This window comes from Pseudopipra pipra, chromosome 3, assembly GCF_036250125.1.
Source record: "Pseudopipra pipra isolate bDixPip1 chromosome 3, bDixPip1.hap1, whole genome shotgun sequence".
Lineage (NCBI taxonomy): Eukaryota > Metazoa > Chordata > Aves > Passeriformes > Pipridae > Pseudopipra > Pseudopipra pipra.
Window position 1 is genome coordinate 6,240,530 of NC_087551.1, and position 17,121 is coordinate 6,257,650.

A 17,121-nucleotide genomic window follows, 5' to 3' on the forward strand; every position below is an offset into this window, starting at 1 on the left:
TGTAATCTAACCACCACATTAGCCAACTTCCGAAAAACTTGCATTAACACGACCCAAGAGCACCAACTGCAGTGAAAGCTACTTAAACACATTTCCAAATCATGCACACAAGCTGATGAAAATGTAAATCTGGTTCATTTGCTTAACTACCTCACATTATACTACATTTAATTGCACGTGTTTATATACTTGGCGGTTTTTTCACTGAATAAAACTAAACCCAAAACAACAGGGACTCCCAATAAGAATTTTTCAATTCTACATTAAAGACTCAAATATATTTGTTTTAGTAACTTTCCTGTAAACAGAGTTTAAATCATTTTACTATCCTCTCCCAGTCACAAGGATGACTTCTTTGGTAACCTGAAGCTCATTATATTTCAGAGACAAATATTTTGCAATGACAGACCAGCACTTCCCTAAGACTTCACACACGAGTGACTCAAATGGAGATGACTAGCTGGAAAAATTTACTGGGTTAAATTAGTGCTTCTCACTGAAATAACTGTTTCATATAGCAAACAAATTATTTTCCTAACACAGTCATATTTTGCAAACACCATGTTTCCTATTCATAACCCCTCCAATGACAAAAATACTACTGTTGGAACTGCTGCTGTCCATGTTTACAGGACTAAGTATAATTAACTGCCCTCCTCTGGGATCACTACTGGCAAAGGGGGCAATGTTTCTACAGGAAATGTATAGTCTATATAGTTTATTTCGATAAATCATGCCTGACATACTCGGTGGCCTTCTACAATGGGGTTACAGTTGTGGTGGGTTAGGGAGGAGCAACTGGTGTCATCTGCCTGGACTTGTGCAAAATATTTGAAGGCATCCCATACAACACCCTCATCTCTACATTGGAGAGAGATGGATCTGATGGATGGACTGCTTGATGGAGAAGGAATTGGCTGGATGTTGCAGTCCATGGCTTGATGTCCAAGCAGACTCCAGTGATGAGTGGGGCAATAACAGGACAGGGGGAATGGCTTTAAACCGAAGGAGAGTAGATTTACATTAGTGACAGGACGAAATTCTTTGCTGTGGTGAGACAGTGGCACAGGTTGCCCAGAGAAGCTGTGGATGCCCCATCCCTGGAAGTGTTCAAGGCCAGGCTGGATGGGGTTATGAGCAACCTGATCTAGTGGGAGCTGTCCCTGCCCACCACAGGGGGGTTGGAACTAGACAAGCTTTAGGGTCGCTCATAACCCAAACCATTCTCTGATTCTATGAAAAATAAATACATACACACATACGTGCAAAGACAGGTATTTTGATGCAAGTTTCTAGCCTCCTAGGTGAAAGGGAAAGAATTAAACAGATTCCTAAAGCTCCAGAGGTATATGGCAAGGGAAGGAAAGAATGACAAGGCTTGACAACCACAACACATTTATTTTGCAGTCAAACCAACACACTTGGTGAGAACCAGAATTTTACAAACAAACAAAAAACACAAACAAACAAAACTCATCAAAAAGATCCCAAACAACCTGTCTTCAACCAGAAGCTTCAACCCCTGCCTGAAAACTACTTGAAGATCATACTGAAAACCACCAGCCACTGTGCTGCAGGGTCAGGCCCATTCCATGCATTTCAATTAGTGTTTATCTAAATGCATATAATGGGTTTTCAGCTTTAAGTCTTTCTGAAGGTTTCATTCTGTTGAGCTTGGTGGTAAACGAAGCCAATGTTAATTCAACAGCGTAGCACTGGAGGGGTATGTGCTGCAGCTGGTTGTGAAAGTGTCAGTGCTGAACTGAGAAAACAGACATGACATTTAAGCTAAAACTTAAAATTTTGTATTTTTTTCTTCCTAAGCAATTTTTTAATAGCTAATTAATTTGCTAGTTTGCCTTTGCACATCTTCCACAACAATCAAGTTACTAGGGTTTTTTTTTTTTGAGAGGTTTTTATTTTTTAAGATTGTTAACATCTTCAATTTTCAGCTATTTGATACTATTTTAAAATACAGACTGATCTAAAGATAAGGTCAAAAAATCTGAGTTATAATGTTTACATTTCAATCTTTCTGTACCAAACAGTAACTAATAGCTCATAGTTTATCCAAACCTTAACTTGCCATACACATCGGTCCTTCATTTGAGCTTCATTCAGGAAACTAAATCACTGCTTTCCCCTCAGCATAGTGACTTCTCAAGTAGATTTCTAATGCTTGAAATAACCACAACAAGAGGAGAAAGAACCCAGCACAACACAAGCTGAACATCCCATACAATGTGTGCTCTGCATCCCATAACGTCCCTCCAATGGGACCAAGATGGCAAAGGGAAGGAAGGCCTTGTGCAGAGCAAGGGCCTCCGAGCAGCGTGTCAGAGAGAAATTGTTTTTCTGCTCCTTTTGATGGGAGATGCTTTCAAGTCAGGAAATTAGAAGCAGGTGTGCCAGAGGGCACACACACATACATGCAGCACACTGAAAAACACGCGTTTCCAATTTGCAGACATGAAAGAGGCTCCTGTTGAATGGAAGGAGAAATGAAAATGTAGCTGCTTTCTGTGAGCCATAAGCAGGGAGCTTATGGAGCTCTGACAAGCTGCTGGAGCCCCGGTCTAGCTAGTGAAACACACAGTACCTCCACACAAAGTGTTGGAACTCGGTTTAAAGGAGTGTAAAATGGAAACTTGCATTACTCACAGCCAAGAATGGAAAAATTAATCTGGTTTACTCCAATGCCAAAGTATGAGTCTTCTCTTTTCAGAAGCTACAGATACAAGTTACAGGTTATCTGTATTGTATTATCTATACAGCAGAGTCTGAACATGGTCCTGTTGTTTCAGCTTTGATATTGTTATTTTCAGTTCAGTGGTAGTACCTTAAGTGTCAGCTAACAAGAACTACTATTGCTGCTTTATTTCCTGAATAATTTCTAGTTATGCCTAATGGAAACACGGTGAAACTGTATTTTATATCATTTCCAACATCTCTAGAAAGAGCTGACTAATGACTTGCAAGCCAGCGATTTTAAAAAACAAAATAGAGTACAATAAAAATATTTGTCTGGCAAGATACTGATGCAGTTAGTTACATATTAAAATAAAAATTTAATGTATTATTCTGAAAAGACATAAAATGGCCAGTCTAACAGAATGCACTGCAGTATTAAATTAAAGTTGCATAACTTTCAGCTTTTTGTACTCCTATCAGCTGCTGCATCTTGTCTTCATACTAGCAGGGGAAATTTTTAACTTACTGACCTGCTGCCAGGAAGAACACCTGCAAACAAAGTCCTGTCCAATTCCTAAAGCATTGATCCTAGAGGGATCAATGGAGCACATTCCTGTTGCAGACAGAATATCCTTAGATGATTTACCTACTAAGAATATGCAATGGAAATCTTCCAAAAGGTTGAAACTTTAGTAAATTTGGGTAAGTTTCAAAGATAACAAAAGACAAATTCAACATCCAGACAAACTGTCTCTAAAGTATCTTCTCTAAGGAAAGGTGGGAAAACACTTACTATGTCTCTAAGTTTTTAATATAGGCAAAATAAACTAAAATCACTCTGAAGAACAGCTCATTCAGCTTTTCTATAATTTCTAAAGATAAGAAAAAAAACGGTTAAAGATGTACAATATGCCAAATGCATGAATCCTTTACTTCTAAATAGTGGGAAATGGCAGGTAACTTTATAATAAAGCTATTTGTTTGAATTATTAATGAGAATTTCTGATGTACCTCCAAGGGAGGTTAGAATGAAGAAAAAAACTTGGGTCCCTTAAAAAGGACATGCTTTTAACATTCTTCTTTACATTTAACATATTTTGAAGGACTCATTTCAGTCAAACTGAAAAGAGAAAAGCAACACTTTTTTACTTTGCCTGCCTTGAGAAGCTTTACTGCTAAAAATACTACATCTCTCAAAACTACATCACTTTTGTCATATAAAACTTACAGGAAAGAAGCAAGACAGTAGCTTATGTGTTACTTACTTCAATATATTCATTTACTCCCAATCACAAAGAAGTGTTTAAGACATAAAAAGAGAGCTCGGTTTGCCCCGTCTCCAATTCAATTTATATCCCTGCACCTATTTCAAGCCCAATTAAAATTTCAAGAGGCAATAAGCCCTCTTTGATTATTGCATCCATCCAGTCCTGCTTCCCAACGGCTCTTTCAAAGGCAATTCAAACAACCACTGATAATTTCGAGGACAAACCCCTCAGCACTGAACACTGTGTTCAACTGACTGCTTCTCAACGCTACCATTCCCACAAATCATCTCTGCCTCTTGCATCCTTTCCCTTTTCCCAGCCTCATGGTGGTGGTGAGTTAGTTCAGACACCACATGCTACAGCACTGAAGCCTCTGAAAGGCATCTGGACACAAAGGCTTCAGAGGTAAATACTGATCTGTCTGGAGATAGACCTCTTCTTCCTCTACCCTCTGGTTCATGGGAACAATGACATAACTCTTCTCCATATGCAGCTGCTTCATCTGTGATGCATTAGGTTACCTATTATTCCCCAAACCTTACAGGACCAGACTGATTTTGAGAGATAATACATATTTCTACAAAGAGATCAACTGTATCATAATATCCATCTCACACAGCGTAGCTCAAACAATCTGTTCAGGATACAGGGTTTGCATGTGAAATTCCTCTGGGCATTTGGAGCGTGGACTCAGAAGGACACAGGCCAGACACACAATGCTGCACTTGTGTGTTATCTCAGGCCTAATAACACACGAGAGGTTGAAGCAAGATTTATAATTACATCATAAATGTAATTCACTGGCACAGGTTGCCCAGAGAAGCTGAGGATGGTCCAATCCTGGAAGTGTTCAAGGGCAAGCTGGATGGGGCTCTGGTCTTGTGCAAGTAGTCCCTGCCCATAGCAGGGGGGTTGGAACAAGATGGTCTTTAAGGTCCCCTTCAACGCAAACCAGTCTATGATTCTATAAAACAACACCTGACCAGGTATCCACCACCAGATCCTTGTACACCCACAACTGCCCTCAACACCCGGAGATGACAGAGCCATGTATCTGCATTACAAGTCCACTCATCTGCATTGAAGCTTCCCTGGAAAATATTTACTCTGTGAATTTCCACATCACTGTGGTTTGTGTCAAGAACGCGTCTTCAAGTAAGAATCTACACATCAGTGGCTTCCATAAGGAGACCAAAATGCTGGCTGTGACCATAGCTCAACAACCATTTTCATGAGCACAGGCCACCTCTCCATAGATGCAATTCCTATTCCATCCTATCCCACATTACCTGTTCCGTTTTACCTGCAAAAGCAACCACGAGACACACAGTGGACTGGAAAAAAGAAGAGATATGAACAAAAACAAGAAGTCTGAGCAGGAAAAGGTGGGAGAAGGAAGAGTGAATATACTTATTTCCTTATTGATGTGGATTTCAAAACCAAGAGAACCCTCCTTGAGGAGAGGGCTTGACTAGATCTCCAGAGGTTCCTTCCAAGCTAAATGATTCTGTGCTTCCTCACAACACAAAGTGCGCTATTTTTCCCTCAGGAATGATGCATCATATACACATATGTATATCTAACACAGTTTTTAAACTATTTTGATGTAAACTCTAAAATGCCTTTATCAGAACAGAGGCCACTGCTTTTAATCAAAGACCTTAACAGTCTTTTAGGATCTGGGTGAATTCACCAACACAAGACACTGTTAAGGGAGCTGGGCACATTATCCTTCTTTACAGAGAATAAATGAAGTCTGTACATGTATATACACTGCTGTTACCTATGTCTGATTCAGTCAGGAACAGGCTCTGGGCAGTGGAGAAGAGCAAGGCATCACTGAAAGGCTTTTCCCAGATTGAATCTTCAACCACACCTCATAAGTAAATCTCCATAAATCTGATATCCCTGCTACCTTCTCAATAAAACACAACTTTGGGCTCAGTCCTGCTGAATGAGCTCAATATATTACAAGACTTCAATCCTTCTTCTTTAGGGTTATAAACCATGATTAAGTCCTATTTAAATTCTTCCCAGGACATCCTATGTGCCTTTCTTGTATCAAATATTCTCCTCAAATGGATTTTAATAGAAGCTGGAGACTTTGCAGCTTGTGTCATAGAATTTCTGCATTTTGTAACTAATGCAAGACCTTACATCTGCCTTCAGAAATGCAATATTAAAGGTTTGCTGACTTTAATGACTGATACCTAGACACAAAGCACATCCCCACACACGAGGAATGGATAAGTACATTTTTACTACCTACTGTTGCAAAGCTAGAAAAAGGAATGCAACACATCAGTCTCCACACTTCCACTCAAAAACTCCACCTATAGATGCCTTTCAAAGGCTCATGCATTAGCTGTTACTGTAACTTTGGTATTTATCTTTATATTTCTAGTTAAGGTTCTGTATATCCAGACAGAACTATGACTTTTCAACTTATCTCTCAGGAAAGACACGGACTCTTACCCCAGTAGTATTACTTTTGGCACAGTTAGTGGATGAATATTCACAACCATCACGGATATTCCAACTGGGGAGGAGATTCAATGTCACACTTGATATTGTTTTGAATGAGAAGAATATGCACAAAGCCTTTGATTCCTATTATGTTCAGGAAAAAATAGGAAATGTTTTCTTAAAGTACAGCCAAAAAAACGGACTATTGTTTCTCCTGCGGTTGGGTTTTGTTCACAAATGTTTTCCCTCCAAATAATACCCATCTTCCTGTGTTTACATTCATATACCAACGAAAAACAGCCACTAAAGAGTTCCAAGTGGCCTTAGAAGTGTGGGTTTGGCCTCTTTTTTTGGGGAGGTGGTGGGGTGCTTAAAGGGCAGGCTGTATTGTTTGTGTCTGTGTGCACACATGCATGTAAAAGCTTTTAGACACCAGAGATTTGGCTTCTCCTACACGCTGATCCAAAAACCAGTTTAGCTGTTACTTACATTTACACTTAATAAAGGTCACTGGTCTTGCTCATTCATTTAAGAAGCTTTCACTCAGTCTCTACCATCATTCTTGCATGGAATGGCACTTGTATTATGCTGTTAGATGTCACAGTTAAGACTTCCCAGGTGTCTTGGCTATGCCAAAATACTGTAAAATTCTCTGGTTTTCTTGTATTTTAATACTGGTTTTGAGACACTTAGAGAATACTTGTAATGCTTATCCTTTGGGTGCCAACAAAGCCCCACAGTCATTTTTTTTCCTAAAAAAAATTATTAATTTTTATATAATCCAGAGTTTGTATGTCAAAATCGCTCCAAAAGTTGATAGAAAGAAATCAGAAAGATTTTACTTGTTTGCACAGAGACTGATTTTAGACTGAGAGTTATATAATAAACCTTGAATTTCAGGCCCTTTATATTCATTCCTATGTTCTACCATCTCCCCCATCCTGTCTTTAGAAAGTCTTCATCTTTTGACTTCAGCTGTCCCAGGCCCTGTTAAACTATAACCATAAAATATGAGTTTTACAATATCCTGTATTTTATAAACCTTGAAGTAACTTTTGAAAAGCCAAAAAAAATAAAACCTAAGACAGTGTGGTTAAACAACAAGGCCAAGTGACTGTTAGAGGTATAAAATTACCGTTCAAGAAGTTGAAGTCATGCCCAAACAAGTTCAGAACCACCACCTTTGGCACATTCAATATAAAATCATGACAAAAATAGCCAAAAATATTCAAGAAACAACTTGCTAAAAGGCATAAGAACTAATAGCAAATCCTGCCTGAAGAGGCAGAAGCAGAAGCCTGCCAGCAGCCACAGGGCCAGCAGAAGATCCAAAATGTCTTCAAATAATACACAACCACTGAAAGAAAGTTACAGGAATTTGGAAGTACTTTAAATGAAGTAGTTGTATGGCAATGTCTTCTCCCTCCTCCCTCCTTTTTTAATGAGGCAGGTATTGAAAGACATGTCTCCAACTGAAGCTTCAACAGAAGGATTTTAGAACAAAATTAATAAAAATTCAAGTATAAACCCTACTGTGTTTTTACTGTGGCATTTAAACTAACACTTTTCCTTCTCCAAGAAAGCTTCTACAAAGGTAAACCACCATAGAATAAGAAAAACATTCCCAGCAAAATTTAAATAACTGCAAGTTGTTTCTTAAATAACTGTTCTTTTAAGAACAAAAAGAAATGAGAAATCTTGAGAAGTCACCCTGACCTGTCAAAAACAAGTATATCTCCAGCTTCTAAACTCCCAGTATCACAAACTGCTAGAAGCTTGGATAATGCAGTGGAGGTGCTTTTCCCAGTCCTGTACTTTTCCTTGGAGACTTGCAAACACCCTCTATCTGAAACAGGCCACCAAACTACCTAGAGCTCTGGTTCAACCCAGTGTGGCCATTCCACATGGATTTCCATGTGCAAGAGTTTGTACTCCTTCGAATTACTAGTCCAAACTCTCCTTTCTCCACACCACAGGTCTACCCCAGACTGTTCAATCTCTTGCTGACCTTCCAGACCCAAAGACATGAGCAATTTCATAAGTAAGGAATCAAAACAGCTTACAAAACCTGCCCCTTAAAAACTGTTTGTAGCAAACTAACACCAAAGAACATCCTTTCCATGATTGATTATAGAGCCTGATAGAACTAACTCTCAAAGACTGAATTTCTATCCACATCTATCACTAAAAACAGTTTAAAAAGTCTAAACCAACACAAAATGTGAAAATTTTTATTTCCCAAAGAATACTGAAGTTAAATTATTTGGTTTAAGATCTAGTAATAACTTTGAGCATAAAAAAAGAATTTCTTGGAGAAAAAGATTTGTGCCAAATTTACCACTTAAAGACAAATTAAAAGGAAGAGACATGGGAAATTAAAACAATATTATATTGAGAAACCCATAGAAATCCAAACTGATTGTAAATTTCTGTTACTTTATGTGCACATTTTAAATGCTTTTACATACAGGTGTAAATGTGTGTAAAATGACACATGAAATGAATGTGCACAGAGAAAACAGTTTTTACTTATACATAACATGCAAGTTTCATTTGTTGCCTTTTTTAAAAAATATATATCCACATAAAACTCATTTAGAAACCTAAAGAGAAGGGTATAACCATATTACAAATAGAGTCTAGTCTGATTTGAGCTACACCAGTTGTGATCTTCTCCAAGGAAGCACTGTCAGCCCTGGAGCTTTCCAAATCAAAGCATCTTCTAGACTTTAGACAGTACCTTTATTTTCTAAAAATGTCATTTAACAATGATGTATGTTAATGTATCATTTTCTTGCTGAGCCATGGCAGTTTCACCTGAATATTTGCAGATGTTTATGCCCCGTTCCCAACTCCTCTTATGATCCAGCCAAGTACTAAGTTTCATTCTTTCAACTTTTCCTATAACTTAATTTTTCCATCCCTTTACTCCTTAATTAAATTCATGGTTCACATTGTTGGATGTTCATATTTTAAACAAGAGTCAGGCATCAGTATATTTTAAAACTGCACTAAACATAAAGTACATTATAAAATAAAACATTATGAGCTTCTGAAAATGGAAAAAAGAATGGTATTGATTACAGAGGAGTTCTCACTTCCTGTAAACATTTCTATCTCTATCTCTCTCTCTCACAGACATACACACATTTACTTTAAAGGAAAACCAGAAACAAGAGTTTAATTAAACACCACTAGTCTGAATTTCAAATCAGGGAATAAACAGATGGCCACGCTTCATAGAGCACCAGCAGGCCACTTCAATTAACTGGGACTGGGATCAGGGTCATGTCATGGGAGCTAGAAGATGTGAACCAAATAAACATACATATATATGTGTGTGTGTGTGATAGTTATAAATAGTATAACATTAAAGTATTTACCACCATATAAAATTGGTACCAGCAAAAAAGGAGGAGGCTTCTATTTAAGGCCATCATTAAACCCAGACATCTCCTCCAAGTGCATCAGTACTTGCACAGACTTCAAATCCAGCTGACTTTGTAAAGAAGAGCTTAAAAAAAACTAAATAAAGGTGTCCTTCTCAGCTTTTCTACAAAAAATCTCTTATACTCTCTAATTAATAAGGTCCCCAATATTCAGATATATTTCCATACATAGGTAAGCATTTATTAAACTAAAATCAGTATTACAGTAAAATCAATTCCTTGAGTAGAATCATCTTCTGACACTTCTGTGTTCAGTAGAACTTTCCCCTGAGTCAATACTAAAAAGGATATTTGCTATGACTGACATTGAACTTAAGGGTGAACACCTACACAGATTTTCAATAGTGCAAGAGGTGTAAATGCAGGGGAAATTAGAAAGGTATAAGACTCCAAAAGCAACATAGGATATTTCTGATGCTCTTGAGCCTCTCAAATTTTAATTCTACACCCTGATACCTTGCTGCCCCCACTATTTCTGTATCAGGACTAACTCTGCAATGCCCATGGGATGCCACTGACATCACCTAAATCTGAACTCTGCAGATTTCCTTCACCTCTCCCTGTACTGAAAGCTGATAACTCTGACCACTATTCTAATAATTTGGTTTTACCTTTTCCCTTTCCTTTTAAAAAGAAAAGAGAGATGAACAAATTCATTTAAATATTCACTGGAAATAGGAATTTTGTATTTTGGAGGGGAAAATGTTGTTTGCAGCATTTCTGTATCCAAAGGACTCTCAAATTATCTTACAGAAGGCTTCACAGAAGAATTCTGCATTTAACACAATATTGGGTTTCTTCACAGGAAAGGTTCCTAAATATATTAATACAGCACATCTTGGATTTAAAGACAGTACTGACATGTATTTATATGCAAATGAATGATACAAATGTAGAACATAGTCTGGAAATAACGTTGATATTTGAATCCACCATTCACAGAAATAATTTATTTGGAATTTGCAAATTAATTACATTATGGAAAGATAGCAACTTTGTTAAATATTTATAAAAGTAGTAAATACCTGAAGTACTCACAGCAGTGGAGTAAGGGGTATGAGCTCCTGTATTTTCAGCCCAGCAGCCACAACCATAAAGAGCTGCCTAAGGAAAGAAGTGCATTGTTCATAAATTTTAAGTATGCAAGATTTGTGGTTTGTTCCCTTTCCTTAAAAAAAACCCAAAACAAAACAACAAAAAATCTCAAACCAACAACAACAAAAAAAGAAACCCAAGAAAAATCTATTAATACAAAAAATAAGAAAGAACATCATCATTGTATTGCAATTCCAATCCCTTTTGCTACATCCTCTTTTACTCTTCTTCAGATCTGAGTGTTTGTCACAGATCTATGATATTTTAACCTAACTTACCAGAAAAGGAGGGTACAGATATCCCTGTTCATATAAAATCTCTTTCACTCTGCTATTCCAAAAAACCCAAAAACTCTTAAATACATTTCAATAGAGAACTGCTTTTAGGACAGTGGCAAAAGTTAACCAAAAATACAGCTGTACAGCTACGGAGGATAACATTTTTGATGCACCTCAAAATTCCCTCACCTAATAACAGTAAGGTGACACACAAGAAATGTAAGTATCATAAATATTAATAACATTAATAATAAATAGAAATAGAAATTATTTATGAACACAATAATAAGTGAAAGTAGCACATCGCAAATACCTTCTGTGTTAATGCCTTTGCCACTTCCACCAATTCACAAGATCATATAAAAATTAATTAGGACATCTTTCCTAAATATTGAGGGAAATCTTATTTTAAGACTCTTAAGCATTTAAGAGACTATTTGTGGTATTAAGGAGGTATTTAAGCCCAAGAAATTAACTTATTAATATCTCTGGCAAAAGGTAACTCACTACAGAACATCCTCTTACCCATCAATGTTTTACTACACTGATGGAGGACACTAAGAACAAAAACTGCATTTCAGTGAAGTGAAAATGCCTTCAGTGGATGTCACTGAATGGTCAATACCAACTAAAATATTGCCTAATAATCACCTGACCAACTCTTCCAGGATGCTTCAGTGCTAAACCTCCACTGGAGACAGCAGCAGCAACATTTCCTTCTTGGTCAACAACAACTGCGCCAACTGTATCCAACGTTCCTGAGTCGTTCTCCTGCAGGACACACAAACAGGAACAACTAGTAAAAACAGTATATTAGAGGCAGATGATACTTAGGAGTGTGCAAAGTACAGCAGACAAAACCAATCACAGGCCTAGCAACAAAATGGATTTGTTTTCATGCACATTGTACCCGCTGTGCTGCCATAAATCTTCATAAAATGCTCTCTTGCCTCAGACAGGACCCAAAGAAAAAGAAGGTAACAAGAACGTAATAACCATCTCAGAACTCATCTAATGCTTAAATCACCTGTCTTTACTCACAAAAGTGCCAAAAATACTCCTTTTTTTAGTGGTGGCCACTTGTCCGCTAAGAAGTGATTCAGCAACTTACTCCAAAGATCTCATATCAAAAGGCCTTTCCCAAAAGCTTCAAGATGGAATTTTCAGAGGCTCTGATCTTTAAAGATGTATGATTAAAAAAACAAACACACAAAACAACAGCAAGAAAAACCAAAGCAAAATCAAGAAGCAGTTTACCATGTAAAGAGAAAATTCTGATATTCTGAGTGAAACAATAAACAGAAGCCTTGAGAAAAAATCTCCCCTAGGTCAGATTCTTTCACCAAGATTTTTTTCTCAGTTCAGGAATCTTTAGTGGGTGAAACAATTTAACTTTTGCTCATTAAAAAAGTGTCCTTTACCATCATTTCTGAGGTAGATCTCCCCCCCTAGGAGCAGGGGTCTTCCAGCATTCATTCCTGACTCAAGCTCTCCGTCTGCTGTTCCACAAACACTTCTGCTCTCTCCCCTTGGATCTTTGTGCCCTTCCCCTCTTCCTCAGTACACCATGTTCAGCCACTCTTAAAGAAGGAGCAGTTTTCCCCACTCTGCCTGGGTTTTCCCTGGACTCCCCTCTCTGCAGAACCCAGGGCAAGGCACCCCGACTTCATGCCTGACCACACACACAGCATGCAGTGTACAGAAAATAAAACCAATGAACAAAACTCATCCATCAGCCATCACATACTCCAAAGGTGCACACTGCTGCTGCACAAGCCTCAAGCCTCTTATATAAATTTACTTGACAAAGGATATCAAGCTTTTCATATAAATGTGAATTTTTTGCACTAGGATCCAGAGGGAGGAAGAAAAAAAAATACACCCAACTACTCAACTTCAAATTAGCAAGTTCCCATTATCAATTAGAATTTCCAATGTCACTTATCAAGCAGAATTTTTAGGACTCCTACATTGATGATACTCTGGCCACACTGAAGAGAAAACACTTGAGTTAATACTTTGTCAGTCTTAAAAGGAAAAATATGCAATGCAGCACTACAGCATTGCTTTCAAGCAACTGGAACTCAGAATGAGTGTCATCCCCAGCTTTCATCCAGAGTAACAGTAAGTTTTTTCTCTGCACCTACATCTAGATCTTCCTTAGCAAGTTCTACTCTCAGAATTTGGCACTGACCATACTGAATATTAAAACAAGCAGATGGGTGTCTCAACAGCATAGCAGAGAAACTCCTTAAAAGAAGAGGGGTGAGAAGTTATAGACCCAGGGTCTTAACTGGCACTGGGAAGAAGAGCAAGTTAAAAAGCAGAGGAAGGAAAAAACTAGGGCAAGGAAAGGCAAAAGAAGTTTTGAGGACTGGAACAAAGGGGATAAGGAAAGAGCATGCCCCCTTGATTGAAAAGATGAATGAAAATTAAGCAACCCCTCCCTAACATCTCGTGTGCAGCTGTATTTCTCAGCTCTCGAGACTTGCAGACATGGCCTAACTGAGGTAACATGAACCCAGTCTGAACAATACTTATCAGTGGATTCAAAAGTTCTCAAGGAGCAGAGCAGGCTGCTCACTGGAGGTGCAGACTCCCATCCTTGGGAGGTTTTCAAGATCAGACTGGACAAAGCTTTTCCCTATGTGAATTCTCCTATAATTTCTACATAGAGAAGAACTACTAATATGATACAGGTTTTGTTGTCCCTCCCCTGCCCCCTTTTATCAAAGGAAGTTATACCCTCAACGAGAAACTTGATTAATAGACAACTACAGATATGAAAATCAAGCCTGTCAAAGTTAGGAAATACCAGAATTAAGGCCACCTGTGCAATCTTAATTCCTATTAAAATCAAACATTTAGTGCTTCTATAATGAACAGAAATACATCTCAGAAGGATGAGCAGTAAGTTTTTCATATCATCTGACAGCCTAGGAAAAAAATGTTTGCAGCCTTCTTTGCCTCATGTGTAAAAGTATCTGCTCAATCTGCCATCCATCTTCTGCCTTAGCTCTCACACACAAAATATTTGCCTTCAGTACCTCCATTACTAATTTCTTTCTTAAAAAGATATTTTAATCAAAAATCCACAAGCATTTACAAGTATATGCTAGATGGAAACTTTCTTCACCGTTATTTCATTTCAAAGAAGATCTATTTCCCATCAGTATGTGCCATCAGTTCAGTGGTAATTTGCTTGCTTTGGTTTATTTTATTTTTAAATGGGGCAACTAAGGAGGTTGGAAACCTTTTCTAAGGGAAGCATTTTTAAGGGAAGGTTGTGTTGGCCCACACAACCCTCTGAAGTAAATCTGCATCAGTCAAGCAAAGGAATTCCATATTTTCCTTCTCAGTAACATAACTTTGTTAGGGGTTTTTTTTATGTGTTCAGAAAAAGATTCACTGATATACAGGTGACGTTATATTTATCCTTGCTCAGCAAACTGAAAACCAGTGGGGACCAGTTCTACTCCATATCCCATGGGAAAAATACACTGTCAGATCTATTCTAGACTTACTCTGTTTGCTCCCATTTCAACATTACTGACTTCACACACTTACAAGTAACATCACAAATCAATTCTACAGTTTCGGACTAAAAATCTAATACATATGTAAACTGTACTAACAACCCTATGACTTCTGAACCAGTAAATGAAGAGTTTGTCACAATTTAACAAAGGAACTTCCTGTGTATCTCCACACAAAAAGGCATCACGTGCCTGAGGAGTTCCAGGAAGAATACACCTGGTGAGAAGACTTTCAGTGTCACACATTTCATCTCTTCAGACCATAAGGATGTTGAAGAATACATAATCCTGTCAAGCCAGTATCAGGATAATCAAAACAAGTATGTTAAACACAATTCACGAAGACTAATATAAGCCCAAACTTTACACGGGTCCAACAGGTATTTAATAAGACCCAGCTTGCTTGCCCTTATCTTTTTATGTATTTGATTTATTAATTTAGCACCTTAGATTTAAGAATTTTTTGAGTTCTCTAAGGAAACTTGATTATTACTTGGTGATATCTGCTAATGAATTCCATATCTGACCTCAGCTAATAATTTATACAAGCAGGTCCACTGCAAAAGCAGTTTGGGGGTTTTAATGATGTAGTATTGCAATCTAAAAATCATCTATTATGTAGTTAAAATTTTGCATGGAAACAACCAAAGGTCAATGTGCAAAGTAAGACCTCACATTACTTAATTAATTTGCACCTTGTGACAGGAAAGGAAGTTAATTTCATGAAACCATGGTCCAAATACTCAAACTTTGCTAAGAACATGGATTCAAAGCAGGAAGATGCTCATCTGCACAAATGCAGAGTTCTGTCAAGTGTTTTAGAAATCTCATCCTTCCCTTTTCCTGCACATAAAAACCCCATAAACAGTCATCATTATAAAAGCCCCTAAGGAAGGAATTAACAATTTAGGAGAGCTCTACCCAGTCCCCACCAGAAGATTCTACACCCAGGGCCTTTTCTCACAGAATTCCAGAACAATTACCATCAAAACTTATCTATGAGTATAACTGACAAAATACCAAATTAATCAGATTGAAGTAATTAACATCTATATGCTATTACCCAATCATCTAATCATACAAAGCTCTATGAACAACCCCAGCCTTCCCAGCTTCTCAGTTTGGTGTATAAAGAGAACATTTTGTCTGACTTCCACACGCAAGATGAGGGAATTATTTCATGCCATAGTTCCACAGATGAGTTCTGTTGTTTTGGTTTGGTTTTGTTTTCACTAGAATGAATGAAAAGTATTTAGGTTTCTTTTCCCATATTAAATGGATTTTGAAGTGTACTTCTGAAGTCTATGAAGTATTATTATCAAAGGCCATTTCAGCATGAATGTGGGATGGAAAATTTCTTTCTTTTTTAAGGAATAGGAAATATATAAAATTCAAATTCCTGTTCAAAATGCAACATTAAATAAGACAGAGTAGGACTGCCATAGTTGATTGCTACACTTACTATTACCTGCACATAAACATTTTCTAAACATGTTCAGTCTTAATACAGTAGCTGAAGACCATGAAACTGTTGATTCCATTCATATAATTCAAACTGGGGTACAAATACTTGGTTATATACGTTAAACAAGATAAAAACCAAACCAGTTTTATTAAAACTCAAACTAAATAATGTTATTTATGGAGTTAAATAACTAGCCTATAAAATACTAACTTATAAACACTAATCTATACCAAAAAAATCATGTGTACTGAAGTTCTTAGTGCCACTTATTGAAATAAAGGAGAGGACAACTCCTCTTACAAGTAACTTCAGCAGAGCTGTAAAAGAAGTTTGTAATAGTAGAAGGCAAAATAAAATTAGGGCTCTTAGCCAAACGCTTCTAAGTTTTTTTCAATGACAATTTCCTCTGGTAAAAGACAGGCTCAGAGTAAGAAGACAAACATTTACTTCTGGTATTTACTGGTGCTTGGGGAGAAGAACTCGAGAATGGCATCTGGCTGAATGAACACATCATAGTCATTCCCCCTATGAGTTTGTTTAGTTAATTCACACACAAAAATTATTTCTAAACTGTGTAAATGAGTAAGACTCTATGACTTGAAGTCTAAATTTTTACACCTTCAAAATGGTGAAGTTATTACTGGATCTTCCTGTGTGCAATCATACAAACCCCCTGCAAATCCTGCATTGGGTCAACAATGAAAAACAGAGCAAAGAGAAAATTCCATTTAGTCAGGAAATAAAAGTCCTTTAGTAATTTACACTGCCAAGTTTTTCCATACAAGCTTTGACAAATTTAAATAGTCTCTCATTCTTCTTGAATGAGAGAGAGTTTTATTGAAAACTAATTTTTAAAAGTGTATTTTCTTTTTT

General features: G+C 37.3%; 1 protein-coding gene across 7 annotated transcripts in view; it reads right to left on the minus strand.

The window, feature by feature from the left end:
- Window positions 1-17,121, minus strand: part of TASP1 (taspase 1) — a 78,706-nt gene that overhangs the window by 28,609 nt on the left and 32,976 nt on the right. For all 7 annotated transcript variants that reach the window (XM_064647562.1, XM_064647559.1, XM_064647557.1 and 4 more), the window contains 2 exons: window positions 11,899-12,018; window positions 10,900-10,978 (listed from right to left, as the gene is read on the minus strand). In XM_064647562.1, the coding sequence (XP_064503632.1) occupies window positions 10,900-10,978; window positions 11,899-12,018 (199 nt within the window). The remainder of the gene's footprint in view (window positions 1-10,899; window positions 10,979-11,898; window positions 12,019-17,121) is intronic.